This window comes from Sciurus vulgaris (genome assembly GCF_902686455.1).
Source record: "Sciurus vulgaris genome assembly, chromosome: X".
Taxonomy (NCBI): domain Eukaryota; kingdom Metazoa; phylum Chordata; class Mammalia; order Rodentia; family Sciuridae; genus Sciurus; species Sciurus vulgaris.
The window spans coordinates 122,901,783-122,917,966 of NC_136471.1; the positions used below are offsets into that span (position 1 = coordinate 122,901,783).

Here is a 16,184-nt window from a genome sequence, read left to right on the forward strand (position 1 = left end):
TCCACTTTACATAAAAACTCCAAAAAGTTTATTTAGTACTTTTGGCAAAAGAGCTAAAGGGAGAAGGACTAATGTTATTAAATGTTCAAAGGAATGAGTTTTCTGAACTGTTTATTTTTAACACTTAGGTTTTTAAGTGAATATTGGGATGTGACAAGAGATAAGAAAGTGATACCAACCTGGTGATCACTATGTCTTAAAGTAGATCCATAGTGATAGTCTGTAGAGCCTTCAAATCTGTACATCCCACTGTATGCACATGCACTCCCACATCAAGTAGTAGCTTCTGGGTTGGAGAAGCAGACCAGACCATCATGAATGTGTGTACTGGGAAGTCTTTAGCCACAATACAGAAGGGAAGAAGAAATGTTGGGCTGAGGTAGGATGCAAAGCTTGAGAATCTGTCCCTTCCAAAGGCACATGGTGAAATAAGCCTGCTTACTGATCTCTTAGGTGATGAATAGATGGTGTCCTGTGTAAGGTTATCATAGCCCCTAAGTACCTAGTCAGTGCTTATCCTATATAAGCCACCTTCCTTTGGGCACCCAGTAGGGCAAGAACTTGATATTCTAGTGGAGATCCTGTATCCTCTGACAGAGAAACCTAACCCCTGCTTTGGTGCCTACTAAGGGCAGGAGAGATGTATGCATGACATTCCCTGATTTTTCTGTCCTTTGAGGCCTGCATCATAGCTGACCTTCAGTTATACATGACTTACATGTGTATGTGTAGTTTAATAGCAATGATAAGTATTATGCAAGTAAGAATACAGAAGATAGAAGGCCCTGGGTGGAAAAGGAGAGAAAGAAGAGAGGAAGAAGAGTGGAAAAGATGTTTTATGCTGTATTGAAGTATGAGAATAGGCACCTGAGCTTTGAATCCATGAAAGGGCATTTGATTAATACTAGTAGAACCCCTGCTACATCTAGGTCTATGGTTCTCAAGCTTGAGTGTGCATCAGAATCCCATGGAGGGTGTGTTCCCTCTGAGACAGCTAGGCACCATCCCCAGAGTTTCTGATTGAGAAAGTCTGGGGCGTGGCCTGGGAATTTACTTTGCTAACAAATTCTCAGGTACTGCTGGTCTCAGGCCACACTTCTCTAGGTCTAGGCTCTAGAGAAGACAGAAATACTTGGACATTTCCTGTCTCTGGAATGCCTACCAGACCAGCTGAGAGGAAGGATCTGGCCTTACTCTAGACTTTTAATCATGGCCCACAAGGGAGAAGGAAGGATTTAAGGTACAGAACACCCCAGAAGATGAGTATAATATCATGTCACCATCACCTCTGTGGCGGGGATCCACAGAGAAGCTAATGCACTGTATTTTCTGAAATAGGACAGCTATAGGAAGCATTGCTTTTTTCATGCCTTTTGGTACTGAAGTAAGTGTATTTGACCAGTGGTTTTTCTTAATGTCTATAAGCTTGGACATTCTGGTAAACCAGGACATCAGATATGAGAGCAGACTTTGTTTTGTTAACAAGGACGGGGAAGTTGTAAGAATATACAGCCTGCCAAAGTTTCTCCAAAGGAGGACATCTGGTTTAAAGCCCATACCATTGTCTCATTTTTTTCAAGGAAGGTAAACAGTAAGGACTGAGAATAGTGTTTACTATCACATTTTCTCATTTCTTCCTTCCATTGTCAGTGATGACTGAAGTTCTAATTGTTTTTGTTTTCTTCTTCTTAATGTGTTAACAGTAGTAATGCTTTACTCAGTCCCCAAAAGGGAAAACAGATTGACAGGGATGCTGCTGGAAGTGTGAACTGGAATATTAATGAAACGATACTTTGAGAGCTTCTAGTTTTACTGCCAATACCTCATTTTTCAAGATAATCCTAAGAACAGTTCTTCATCAAATTTGACCTTATGGCAGAAGAACATCAAAATTTTTTCCTTCCCCGATATTTCCTTTGAGTCATAAAATGTTATTAGTTTGAGTACTTAATAGCAGTTAAGGGGTGGCATATTATTTGGGGTTTCATTTTTTTTTTTATCCAATATAGAAAGCCTCACGGCACTAAATAAAAATGTCACCATGTAAAATACAAAGGCTCTCTGTCACAAATGTTTTTAAAAATTTATGAAGGGCTGAAGATTTGATTTATCTTATCCTCTTTCTGTGATTTATTCATATTTAATGTTAGGTTCAACATTTGAAGCATGAAGAACTTTCTCAAATTAAAAACTGTGGTGAATCAGTTTTATTTGAAGAAAAATTCCACCCTGCCAGTTTTTGAATTATGCAGCTCATTCCTCTTCTTTTGTTCAAGATGTTTGGTTTTCCTAGTGTCTGGGATTCTCACTGGTGAAGTCCTTCTTTGGGAATGGCAATTTACCCATCTACTTGGTTGTGACTGCTATTTCTCTGGTATCAGTAGACACTTTCCTCAGGCATTAATCATGGTCACACAAGTGCAGTGGCAAAGGAGAAAGAGTGGGGACAGCTCTTACCCCTGGAACCATCAACTTGGTTGGTTTGTATATTGGTTTTTTGTTTGGAGCTGCTCAGTAGCCTGTACTTTCAGAGGCAATATCCAGTCTTTTCTATGGATGATTCATAAATAATGAATGGTAATAGCATGAACTTCAAATGAAGGAAAGGAAATGAAGTCAAAACAAACTATAGGATTTTCTTTTTAACTAGTTAATAGGCACATAGAGTCCAAGGCATTGGACCTTTTCAAGGCCCTGGAGTATTAAAAGACTAGTGAGAAAGGAGCCACTGACCCTCCTTGTTTTCATTTTTGGGGCATGTAGACCCATCCTAAAGAACAAGAACCCTGTGAAGCAGGTAGAATCTTAGAGGATGAGAAGGAGTCACAACAAGGCCCAGTTGCCTGGGACACCTGGTTTCTGCCTGCTCATCCACCTGCCTATCCATCTGTCTGTCCATCTAGCCCTCTATTCCTTTATTTCATCCCTGTATTTCTTCCCTCTTATTTCCATCCTTCCACTCAGCAGTTACTTTGAAACACCTCCACTGGGCCCTCCATAGATTTAGTTAATGTCTCATAAAATGAAGGGAAGTATACCTAGGGAATGATATTGGCCAAATATTACTATATTGTATGCATGTACAAATATGTAACAACAATTCTCACCATTGTGTACGACTATAATGCATCAATAAAAAATATGGGGAAAAATAATAAACTTTTTAAGACCATCGGGGAAGAAAGAAAATAAAAGGTATTGAGTGCCTTCAAGGATAAAGCTCTTTTATGTAGCTTCCCCTTGTTTTTCATTGAAGATCAGAGCTATTAAAGAGTGGCAACCAATACACAGAGCAGAGCATAAACTTAAGGGAGTGGTTTTTAAAACCAGTTTTGAGCATTTTGTCATTATGATCTTGATTTTGTTACTTTGCTTGATGAAGAGAATTGTCTTGATGTGTAAAATTGTCTCCCCCCCCCCCCAGACTATTGGGAAGAAATTGCCTCCAGCTACAGCAGCTCCAGACTCATTGAAAACAGAAATGGACAGCAGGACAAAGAGTGAGTTCCTTATTTTAAAAAATCCTTACATAATCTTGATAGCTTTTTCAAACATATCAGAAAAAAAATGCACACAAATGTGTTTCATTAGATGCCCATGAGTTAGATTCAGAACTTTGTTTTTTGGGTTTTTTTGTTTATTTGTTTATCTTCTTTCTGGAGCATGGTTCTTTCTTGCCATATGTGTCTTGCCTATGTGCAGAGCTAGCATTTATCATGTATACAGAGTACTTTGCATAGTTTAGATGGCATAAATAGTCTAGAGAATGGCAGCTCCAGCACTTTAGGGATTCACATGCCTTCAGGTCAGAGAGCCTTAACCTCTTTTAGCCTAATCAATTAACCAGAACTACCCAACCTTGACCTCCCACCAGCCTCCTCAACACATTTCTGCTTAAATACTTCTAGATACATCGGTAATATCTGCAGGCAAAAGACTCAAGTCTTTTTGGAAAGATTAGGTGAGTGGATAGAGGGGATTAGCAGTGTTTTGGAACAGTGCTAGACAATAGAAATATCATATGAGCCATATTTATAATTTAAATTTTTCTAGTGACCACATTAAAAACAATTGAACTTAATTTAATATTTTATTTAACTCAATATATCTAAATATTATCTTTTCAACATTAATCTATATAAAATTATTAAGTGAAGTACCCTCGTTGTTCATGTGATGGCTTTATAATACCTTGTGTATTTCACAGTTGTGGCATATCTCAGTTTGAAGTAACCACATTTCAAGTGCTCAATAGCCCCATGTGTCCAGTGGTGACCATGTTAAAGAGGGTAGTTTTAGAGTATTTCTGTGACCTAAGATGGGCTTCCTGGGCCTGGAAATGAGCACAGTTGCAATGTTCAACCCCCTTAGGCATGTAGGAGAATTCTGGCTCTAACCCACCACATCTTATTCATTCCTACAAATATCTATTAACTATCTCCATGTACTCAGCTCTCTAGAATCATAGCAGGGGAATGGGTTACTAATGAAGAATGGATTTACAGAGGCTGGGTGGAGTATTTTGTCTTAGAGCCCTAGGAAGACAGTTCCATTGTTTTTAGCTAGTGTTGTGATTTTCTTTGGAGAAATAATTTGATTTCTCTGGCCTTACTCCTTATTGTCTACATTGTCTATAAAATCAGAGGTTGTACTAGAGAAGACCCCTTAGGTTTTCCCCAGCATCTTAATCCTCTGATCCAATTTTAAAAGCTTTAGGACTCAGAGTGAAAGTTTTTGTATCCAAAGTGTCGAGAAACCATTTGAGAGAGACAAAAGGAAGATTTGAACAATTTGAGAATATGAGAAGATGTCTTAGGTATAGATGTTAATATGACTGTAAGTGAGTAGCAGGTAAGAAAGGATGATTATCACTATCAGCAAAGCCATAGATGTTATTTATGGACCTCAGGGCAAGAATTTCCAAAGTTTAATCTCACCTTGCACATACTCCCTCTGGCTTTCATTGCCAAGAGCAAATTCTACAATAATTGTTCTCCAATGATTTCCATTTAGTGGCACCCTAGTCCACTAAAAATCCCCCTTCATTTGGATCATTTCCCTGCTTCTGGATTTTGAGGCCACATCTGTTTTCAGGTGGAAGGTTCAGAGTACTGCCCAGCTATTAGAAATAACCCTGAGCTTGAGATCTGAGCAGCCTCCTTATTCTTTCCTTCTACTCTGAAGACAAACTTATGATGAAACTTGCCCTGCAGTATAGCGGAGGGCAGCTTCTTCTACACAGCTGTCTTCTTAGCATGCTTAACTACAAGCTCACATCAGGATTCAGAGTTATAATGACTCAAAAAATGTTCATGTGAGTATTTTCTGAGTGAAGGTGAAACTCAGCTGATCAGGATTTATTTAAACAACTAACATTATCCCCATCCTCATCCCTCCTCAAACAAAAGCTTTTATGACATTGAAATTCATGGGAAGCTCTTGCTGGGGAACAGATTGCTATAATTTTCATAACAAGAGGAAAACTGTCTAAATATTCATAATGAAGTGCCCTGAGGTGCCTCCAGCTCATCACATCTGGACTTTCCCTTTTTAAAATTACAGTTAATGCAGATTTGTAGCCTCCCTGGGATAGAAAAATAGCCCCTAAAAAGGACAATTCAACATCTTTCTGAACCAATGGTTTAGTCTTATAGGTTCAGAAGACCAGTTGAACAGGTGGGTTTGGAAAATAAAAGTCCTTGACATAATTTGTACAAAGGCAGATCTGGCTTCTGAATAAATGAAGGCTGGTGGGATTAAAGACTAAGTTTCTCCTGCCCAACCTCACTCACTTTATAACTGCACATTTTACCACCTGTATAATCACCCTGTTCATTGACTTGCTGCTTAAGAGTTGTCCGCCATGGTGGTGACACATGGTGCCTCGCTACTATCCTTAGATCATTTGTCCCTCTACGTCAAAGAAGTATCTTCTAATATATTCCTACCATATAGCCTAGAAAAGTTCCATGGACTCAGTGGGCATATAATAAATGGTGGTTGAACAAATGGAAAGTTATAAATGACTTAGGACTTACCAGTCTTTGAATTGGACCAGGTCTTTTTAAAAGCTAATAGCCATGGGCCCCTTTCCTAAGCATATAGTCACCAGTAGGAAAAGGACACGTTTATTTAGACGCAGCTTCTGAGTAGTTAGCAGTGATTGTCAGTGTTCCTTGGGACTGACAGACCCGTTACTCTTGCTTGCCACTGCTTTCACCCAATCATCCTCAGACTACCAGGGACTAACCTGTAAACTGATAAAGTCAAAGTGAAGTTGATTGGCTCATTACAGTGAAGGAGACTGCACAACAGAGGGCCAGTGGATATCACATTAAACAAAAGAGAAAAAAGCCAGGTGTGGTGGTGTATGTCTATAATCCCAGCGACTCAGGAGGTAGAAGCAGGACAATCACAAGTTCCAGGTCAACCTTGACAACTTAGTGAGGTCCTGTCTAAAAAAAAAATTTTAAGTACTGGGAGTACACCTTGTAGGTAGAAATACCCCTGGGTCCAAAAAAAAATTAGTGAATTTAGTGAAATGTAAATGAAGCTGTATTTTCATAAGTGTCATAAGTGCAAAACAAAACAGGGCTATGTAGCAAGGGGTCAACATCACACTGGGAGGTGGATCTGGGTCCCTTTTCTTCGGCAGCTACAGGGTGAAGCTTGAGGTGCAATACTATATCCAGAAACCCCTTATACTAAGGCTCTACACTTGTGGTGGTAGGCAGGTTGCTTCTTTGGGTCAAAGTCACTTAGTTCCTTCAAGCAAAATTGGAATGTTTCATTCATACTGATATAGTTTTTTTTTTTTAATGGTTGATAGTAAACTTTATTTTACCAGGTCATATACATATTTGTTATGCAAATTTTACTACAATGAAAAAATTAGGAACCAATTAACAGCATGAAAAAAAGCAAAAGTCACTTTAAAGACAATATTTCAGGCCAGGAAAGACCTGTTTATAGTCTAATTAGTGATACTAACAGTAGAGAGAAAAGTCAGTTTGAAAACAAGAAAAAGAAAACTTAGATACCAGAGATGGTGAAGGAGATTAATCTGGGAACAGGAATCTAGTCACTTGAGAATCATTTCGTTATAGAGCAAGGATAGTTTACCAACTTCACCATGATCTAAAATAAACATATCTCTCAATTCTGAAGCTGTTACTCTGACAAAAAACTCATTCAGAAACCTCTGGACAGGTGAGCTGAAGTGCAGAGTGCTTTGTTGAGAGAGGACACTGTAAAACAGGTAGGAATAACTTCCCTAACTGCAAAGAAAGCTTGCTCTTTGTAATTTAATGAGATGGCATAGTCTTCCTTCTCTGGTTGTTTAAATCAGTTTCCCTTTCTGATCAACTCAAGATTGACTTGATCAATACGAAAAGTTAACAGCAAAACCCTTAACATTGATGACCCACCAATAAATAATTGCAGTTAGGAAACTTTACAATTTAAGTATTACTCTTCCTCCCTCATAGCTAAATAGGTTAAAATTAATTGATAAATAGCAAAAAGTATCAAAAGAATACCACATATTTTTATAGACTTACTTTGTCACTTTTCAAAGGAATAACAAAAAGTCAACAGATCTTATTCAAAGTATTCTTTGTATACAGATCATAATTTGAAGATTCCAAACTACTTAGTTTTTGAAGAATATATCCCAGACTTTAAAGGAAGAATCCGAAGAAGAAAAAGGATAAATAAATTTTTTTAATTCTTAAAAAGGTAGTAAAGTCATAATTTGGTTTCATTCTGTTTGAAGCAGATTTTTAAGTAAGACCATGACTATATCCATGGAAGCTATCTGAAAGAACAAACTTCCGTCTTGTGGCAAAGATTAAAGCAGTCTCAGGAATCTGAAAAACACTCATTCTTTCATGACCATCTTTGTTTGCTCTTAAAGTAGTCCAAGTTCTGGTTCTGTTTTGTATTTCAATGTAGAAATGTAACAATGGTGATAAAAGTTCCATCAGATACTTCATGATAGTTCTGCTGGAGTAGGTTGGGGGACTCTGTTTTATAAAATACAGATGGAGTCAAATGTCTTAGTTCTGGTTGAAATATGGTCCTCTGTATTAAACTCTTGAAGAAATCAATTGGCTCCTTCTACTGCTGTTGTGGCAACAGGTTTCACATAGTATGGACCTTCGCTCAGATAAGTTCTCAGCCTCAAATAATTTGGGTTCCCAAAGATTTCTGCAGTTATCTTGGAATTGGCAAGTGCTTTCACCAGTTCATATTTGGCATCCTTTGAAGTTTTATCATGCTCCACAGATCAGTCCACCACATACTCTACAAAACCTGGACTGTTAAACATAAGTTTCTGAGCCCAGGGTTGGTTTGCAATGCCTGTGAACACTTTTAAGGCAGCACAGTGTAGTTCAGGGAAGGGCTGATTACTGATACCACGGAAGAGCTCCAATGAATCATGAGATAAAGAGGAAAACCAGGACTCCGTCATCCTCAGGAGGTTATCAGACTGCTGCTCAGGTGGTAAATACAGAAGAGATGCATCTAATTTTTAGTTCTGTGGAGGCATTCTTCACTTGACATCCTAGTCTCATGAGTAAGTGTTCAAAGTGAATTCCTGTTTTCTGTAAAACCTATTTTCCTTCAACATTGGATCCCAGGATTCCAGTTGCATCTACAGCTACACCAATCATGGTGGGGTCCTGACTTTCTATCATTTCAAACACTTTTTCCAAAAAGACAAGATGACGCTCACAGATCTGTTGAGGACTATCCATGACAGCCAAGTTTCAAAAAAATTTCACAAATCCTGGCAAGTAGAAGCTAGAGAAGGAGTCGGAATCTGCCCCAACAATTATATTAGAAATCTGGTCAATTACTCCTTCTTGAGCAAGGTATTGTCATCCATGATGGGTATATGCCAGAGATGTCACCATCTCTATACAGGTGACTCTGACTAGCACATCCTCACCAGTCAGCTCTCTCAGAAGCTGGGTTACCAATCCACTTGTGGTACAGTAGTTTAAAGATTCTGATGACACAGAAGAAATCTCCACAATTAGCTCATACACTCTGTACCAAACAATATCATTTGTTTTCATTACACTTTTCAAATCATCCAGCAGATTGCCTTCAAATAAAGCCTCAAGTCCAGCTTGAGTTAGTGATGGTCTTGATAGGGATTTGATAGCCACCTTAGCTACAGATAGGTTCTCTCCACCAATGCAATACACAATTTGTTCTAGTAGGTCAGCATTATTTAGAATCTCCGTAACAGCATCAGAATTCAACAATCCTTCCAACCTGGGACAGAGTGAGAATTTTAACAGAATCATCAGGGTAAGTCCCTTCTGTAGGTCAACCTTGAGGTTCCTAGACACGTGAACTGGTTCTACAGCCTGGAGCAATCTCTCCAGAATGGATGCACACAAAGTAGTCTGTTCCACATGGTTGTGGAGATTCTGTAGGTGGACCACCTTGCTTTTCTTCTCCAATCCCCACGTCATGGATAAGGGAGCGAGGCCAGGCGACTGGAGAATACACACTCAGGGATTGGGCTTGAATCCATCTCTTGCCCAAGGTCCTTTCCTCTCTGCAATTTCAGCTAATGTTTGCTTCCCCAACAAGGAAAGTCACTCTCCTCGCCCCCACCCACCCCATCTCCACACTTGGAGGTGGCTCTCACTCCAGGTCAAGCCCCGGGGAACTCTCACCAATAGTTCTCCTTAAGTAGGGAGAAGAGCTGGCCAAGGTGCAGCTCCGCTGCTTGCTCCCATGCTCACTAAGCAGAACTGCCTGTATCACCGACTGGAACGCAAGCAGCTCCTCCAGAGGCGCTTCCAGCCACGCCACCTCCCTCAGAAACGCCAGCACCTGCACCACCATCTTGCTGTCTCCCGCCCGCCCCTGATATAATTTTTTAAAAAAGGTTTCTGATAGTCTGTGGTTTTATGGGAAAAATTTTCTTGGGGAGTAAGAAAACAATAGTTGCTCAAAAATGAGGGTTATACTTTATGCCTGTAGCACATGCTTGGGAGACACCGTTGCCCTGTTCACTCTGCAGCAGCATTTACCTGGGTCTCTTACCCCTGCTTGATGAATGGTGGGCACATTGTTACTCTCTCAGTCTGCCCTGATTGTTGCTTTCTCACCACATGTTTAAACAGGAGAAAAAAGGGCCAACTCTCTAATGTCAGGAAACCTTTGACCCTTTTTTCCATGCTGGGTCTTTCTGCTCATTTATCTGCCCCAAAGCTCACTCATTCTTGGGCTTGGGGATTTGGTCACATTCAATATGAAACATGTTTCCTACACACCTGATGTGCATGAAAGCCCTCAAGCTCAATGTCCCAGGAGTCCTTCCTCTTCCTAGAAAGTACCTTTCATCAAGTGCCCCCAACACAGACCTTGCTATCTGGATTGAGAGTGAGGGCCATCCTGTGAGGGTGCCTTGCCTACCCATATTGCTTAAGATCTGCATTTCAAATACAGTTCTCTTGGAGAATATTTTGTGTTTTCCTGGTGGATAGCCTTTCTCCCAGAGTCTCCAAGCTTCTCATCTGAGCTGAAGAAACTGCCCCTGAGAGGAGAGGTGATCTGGCCTCTGCTCTGTAGTAGAGAACAGAATAGCTTTGATTCTCAGATTTTCATTTCTTCTTTTTAAAAAAAAGACTTCTCTTTTTATGAGTAAGAGAGTAAAATGTGTTATAATTAATACCTGGAAAATAATTCAAAAGCCAGTTTTCCAGCAGTGTTTGAGACCAAAGGTGATTGCTGTGACTTGGGGTTTATAGTCAACTTCATAAAGAAAGGTGCTGGGTTGGAGTTGACATACACAGTGAAGTCTATGTTGGGTTTCATTTCCCTATCTAAGTTTAAATGTAGACCAGCCAGTATTGACATTTGTGTTGGATCATTCTCTGTTGTGGAAACTGTCTTGTATGCATTACAGAACTTTTAGCAGCATCCCTAGTTGCTATCCAGTGGATGCCAGTAGTACCGCTGGCCCCAGTTGTAACAACCAAAATTATCTGAAAGTATTGCCAGAGTCCCTTGGGGAGCATGTCTCAGTCCATTCTGTACTACTAAAACAATACCATAGACTGAGCAATTTATAAATAATAGAAATCTATTTGGCTTATGGTTCTAGAAGTTGGGATGTCCAAGATCCAGGAGCCATATCTCAACATACCGGTTGCCCAATATTTACTCACCCATCACTGTATCAGCCAGAAAACTAACATTTTAGTGCCCCAAAATATACCCTGACTTGGGATTAACAGAAAAATATCAGCCTTGAAATCATTATGAAGAAACAGCTCCTGCTATGTTATGACATGGTAGAAGACATCACATGGACAGGAGAGAGCAAGAGATTGTACTCACAGACTCAAGCCCTTTTATAATCAGTATTAATCCATTCATGAGGGCAGAATCTTCATGACCTAACACTTCCCATCAGGCCCCACCTCCCAACACAGTGGTATTGGGGATTAAATTTCTAACACATGAACTTTGGGGTCACATTCAAACCATAGCAGAGCTACAGTTTTGAACTGCTAATGTATTTTGTTATAAGCTCCACTAGGGCACTGCTGCATCATTACCACCTGGATCACAGTGGACACTCAGGTATTTATTGAGTAGATGACAAGCATAGTATGTATTTCACCCCCTCCCACTAGCCCAGATCCTTAGAATATGACCCAGATCTGGAGTTCTTATCTAAATTGAGCATGCAGCACACCCGACTCCAGTACCACCACCACACTTCCAGTCCCCGCTGTTGTTTGGTTCCTTGCTACCATTGAATCTTGGCTAATATCCATTGCTAGACTGGTGAGTTTCACAGTGTGTTCCCAGAACCAGCAACAGTAGCAGCAGCGCCTTGGAACTTGGTAGAAGTGCAAATTCCTAGACCCCACCCAGCACTACCCAATTGGAAGCCCTGGGGGTAGGGTCCAGCTATCTGTTTTAGCAATCCCTCCACCTGGTGTCAATGTCACTCAAGCATGAGACCCATAGACCTAAAGCAAGATTTTTTTTTAAGATTCCCTGATGATGAGAATCACCAGAGAGCTACTAGAAGAATTCCTGGTCCCACCTTAGACTTGAAGATTCAGAGCCCCAGGGAAGGGGTCTGGGAAGCTAGAGTGACCAGGTGCCCCATGTAAATCTTATCAGGAAAGGCTGGGAAGCACACCTCAGTCTTACTCTTCTAGGACATTTCCTAGACCATTGTACGAAGCACACTGCCATCTTAGTCCTCTCAGATGGGATCCTAACTCTCTTGTTTTGAAAGTTATTTCCCCATTTCTGACACTGGGATGCTTTCAGCCAGATGCAGGCCTCTTGTGCTTTCCTCACTATTGTCCTGTGGAGAACTGTGTGTATGCACGCCTCATTTCCTCTACTTGATTATAAGCTCCTTGACAACCATATACTAGTCTTATTTTAGTCTGTCTTCTCCAGAACATTGCATACCCTTATATGCAATTCTTAAATACAAAAAGCTCTGAAAATTCAAAGGTTTTGGTGCTCATTGGGTGAAAAAAAATTTGCCTGGACTGACTGACATGCATCTTTTACTGGTTACTTGGGGTGACTAGTCATCCATTAGTTGTATAACTTTAATAGTCCCAACAGTGTGTGTGTTTGGGGGGGGGGGGGGCTATATAGTATGTTCAGTGTATTTCCTTTCTAAAATCTGAAAAATTCTGTGCACCCATTGTATGATTTGTCGTGTTTTGTTCCTAAAAAGAGATAGTCATTGCTTTTTATCAGATTCTTAAAGGACTCTAAGATAAAAAAGCTATAGAACTAATTCAGGATTTCAGTCTTATATTAATTCATTAGTATTTTTAAATCTTTCTAAGGAAAAAGAAGAGACAAAATCATCTCAATCACTGAATAAATTGGGCCTTTATTTCTTTATGTGTGTATATGTATTCATTCCTACTTGATCCAAGACTAATTAAATCCATCAAATTGATGAATAGATGGAAAATTCCTGCCTCCAAAAATTAATTTCATTCCCTCTCTATCACTGCCCCCTATTCATTCAAAATTATAATCTTCCCACATCCAAAATGGATTTGGGATTATACTCTTAAGACGTACCAAATGCCTCCTCTTTTGTGAACTCTCCCCTGCATGTAATCTTGCCTCTCTCTGAAACACCAATATAGCATCATAGTCAGTTTATGTCTGTTGTTTGTCTCTTTTTGTCATTCCCCTCCCCTTGCCTTTCTCTAGGCATTAGTTGATTCTATGCAAGGACAGGAGGGAGTGGTGAGACTTACTCATATATCATAGGCCCAGGAGCTGGCAGTATCTTTTTCATGGTGGTGGTTCAGTAAATATTTGAATTAAAATAGGAAACATATATTACAAAATAAAATCATAATATTGGAGTTTATAATTTTTCACATATACATTTATTTTTGATAAATTGTATGAGAAACTTAACTCTTGTCTAGTGTGCTTGTTGGAGCACCCAGAGCATCACTGACATGCTTTGGGGGACCTGAGTGGGACATGGTATAGTCCTACTCCCTTTTTTCCCATATTTTTATTGATGTATTATAGTTGTACATAATGGGGTTTGTTATTTCCCCTTTCCTTCCCTTCCTCCTTCTCCCTGGTCCCTTTCCTTTCCTTTACTGATCTCCCTTAGGTTTTCATGAAATTCCCCCACTACCATTCTTTTTCCTCTCTAGCTTTCACATATGAGAGAAAACATACCACCCTTGACTTTCTGAGTTTGGCTTATTTTACTTAAGATAATGTTCTCAAGTTCCATCCATTTTCCTGCAAATAACATGACTTTATTCTTTATGGGATGGCTGTATTCTCTAATCAGAGCAACTCTGTTTTAAATTGTAAATTTAATTTGCTAAAAGTGTTCTGCTAAAGTTGACCAAACTCTCCTCTTGTTCCTCTGTGGCTGGTCCCTGATTTTATACCTGAGGACACTGTGGCCATCCAGAGCCACAGTATGATTGCCACAGGTCATGTGCTCCAGAAAGTCTGCAGGGATGGAACCCAGTCCCGAGTATCCTAATTCTTGGCCCAGAATCTTCTTCTCCCACTTTCTGTCCCTTAGATGTTCTACTACTTTGTAAGTATCATTTGAGAATCAAGAAATGAATGAGAGTTCTGTGGGGTTCTAGGGATGCAAAGAGGGGCAAGATATGCAGCAGTAACCTGCTTCATAGAGAATGGTAGTAGATAGTGGGCAGTAGCCACTAGCACACTATCTCCTCCTTTTATCCAAAAGTGCTGCTTTCTAGATAATTCTGTGTCTAATGCCTCTCACACAAAATAGAATAGCTGTGTGGTAGAAATGTTCCAAACTAGATTATGGTGATGGTCACACAACTGCATAAATATTTCAAAACACATCAAGCTGTGTAATTAAAAATGGATACATTTGGGCTGGGGATATAGCTCAGTTGGTAGAGTGCTTGCCTTGCAAGCACAAGGCCCTGGGTTCAATCCCCAGCACTGCAAAAAAAAAAAAAAAAAAAAAAAAAAAAAAAAAAAAAAGGAAACATTATATGGGATTTAAATTGTCCCTCATTAAACCTGTTTTTCAGTAAAGCAGGAGACACCTGCCCTCCTTGGCTTATACAGAAACTGTAAGCATAAAACAAAATGGCCCTGTGAAATATTTTAAAAGCATGTTAGCACTTTCTTGGCAGTATTTTCCCACTATGTTATTACAAGTCAACTCCACAGCCATTAATCCTCCTAGGCCCTGAAATATAGGAGGAGAGTTTAGGGGAAAAGAAATGAAAGAGATACATAGGAAGAGTCATTTTTGGTCAGGGGTGGTGTGGGGAGGCATATAATGCCAAGTATTTTGAAAGTGGTGAATGGAAATTTCCCTTCTCTTCTTTGGCGTTTCTTCATGTTGGGTGCCTTCTGCTTTGAATAGTGAATACTTACCCAACCACAGAGTTGTGGTAAACAATCCATTTATTAAGTCCTCTAACAAGAGATCCAGAGATAGGCCTGAAGCTGGTGCATTTGAAAGACATCTCAACAGTGTTAGAACTCAATATCAAATTCTCTGTGATTTTCTTGACTTTCTTCTCACTATTGAAGTATGACTGCAACAGTACCAAACGTTGCCCTGCCTTCCAACAAACATAAAACAGTGTTTAAAGCAGAAAGGCATGAACAACTATTTCCAAGTCTTTTTTCTTTCTCTTTTAACTGGGGAACAAAATCTAATAGCCCCACCCCAAGCAGATTTCCTCTCACATTTCATTGGCCGGAAGTAGATCACATGCCTATCCCTAGACCAATCACCAAGAAAGGGGAATGAGGTTAACATTACTTGCCTGGACAGATTTTACTCTTCCCTAGAGCTGTGGAAGCGTTCTCCATTCCTGAATATAATGACTGAACAAATGAGACTTCTGTGAACTAGGAATGGAGCTGCTAATGGCTGCTGGGAAGTTAACCAACAGCAGTCTATCATACTTTATAAACTTTTTTGACTAAAAGGAATAGAAATATGACCTCCCCTTCTTTCTTTGTTGGCCTCGGGCATCTGATAATTCTTTGTAAAATGTCCCCATGATTTCCATCCAAAGAATTACTGTTAAAGCCACAACTCTGCAGGACAGTTCCTCAATAATACTGTACGTGTTTGTGTTGTTTTAAGTTTTGAGGTTGGGTAGTCATATTTCACTACCACAATCAATAGGAAAATTGGTAAGGAGCTGTCATTATTCAATATTAAGATGTTTAATTTTTTTACCCTCCCTTTAGAACATTTGACCAATTCAGATATGGGAAGATTTGCTATTACTAATCAAAGAGAGATGGAACATTGGCAACTATGTGGGTTTAGGAAAATGGTCTCGATGGGATTTAGAACTAGTGTCCCTCAGCACAGGTTAATGAGCAAAAGCCATCATAGGTCCAGGGTTTTCAACACAAGGATAGGGAATGTGACTGATATCTTTAAGCCACAGGACAGAAAACAAAAACATATGCACAGAAGTAAAGTGATCCCAAAGGCCGAATGTTCTCTCTGATATGCGGGTGCTGACTCACAATAGGGGATGGGGAGGGAGGAGTGGAGGTTCACCAGATTGGACAGGGGGCAATGGCACTAAGGGAGGGGAGGATGGGAACAGGAAAGACAGTAGAATGAATCAGACATAACTTTCCTATGTTCATATATGAAT

At 39.8% G+C, this 16,184-nt stretch overlaps 1 protein-coding gene and 1 pseudogene across 9 annotated transcripts in view; one reads left to right on the forward strand and one right to left on the reverse strand.

The window, feature by feature from the left end:
- SH3KBP1 (SH3 domain containing kinase binding protein 1) overlaps nt 1–16,184 on the forward strand; it is a 336,822-nt gene that overhangs the window by 224,956 nt on the left and 95,682 nt on the right. For 7 of the 8 annotated variants that reach the window (XM_079122896.1, XM_079122898.1, XM_079122902.1 and 4 more), the window contains one exon: nt 3,425–3,500. In XM_079122896.1, coding sequence (XP_078979022.1) covers nt 3,425–3,500 — 76 coding nt within the window. Of the gene's footprint in view, nt 1–1,119; nt 1,241–3,424; nt 3,501–16,184 lie in introns of those variants that run through there. The other variant, XM_079122904.1, reaches the window with a different exon arrangement.
- On the reverse strand, nt 3,507–10,540 carry LOC306650732 (26S proteasome non-ATPase regulatory subunit 5-like; annotated as a pseudogene). The gene is made up of 2 exons: nt 9,696–10,540; nt 3,507–9,426 (listed from the first exon to the last, which is right to left on the reverse strand). The product of its transcript is annotated as a 26S proteasome non-ATPase regulatory subunit 5-like (transcript).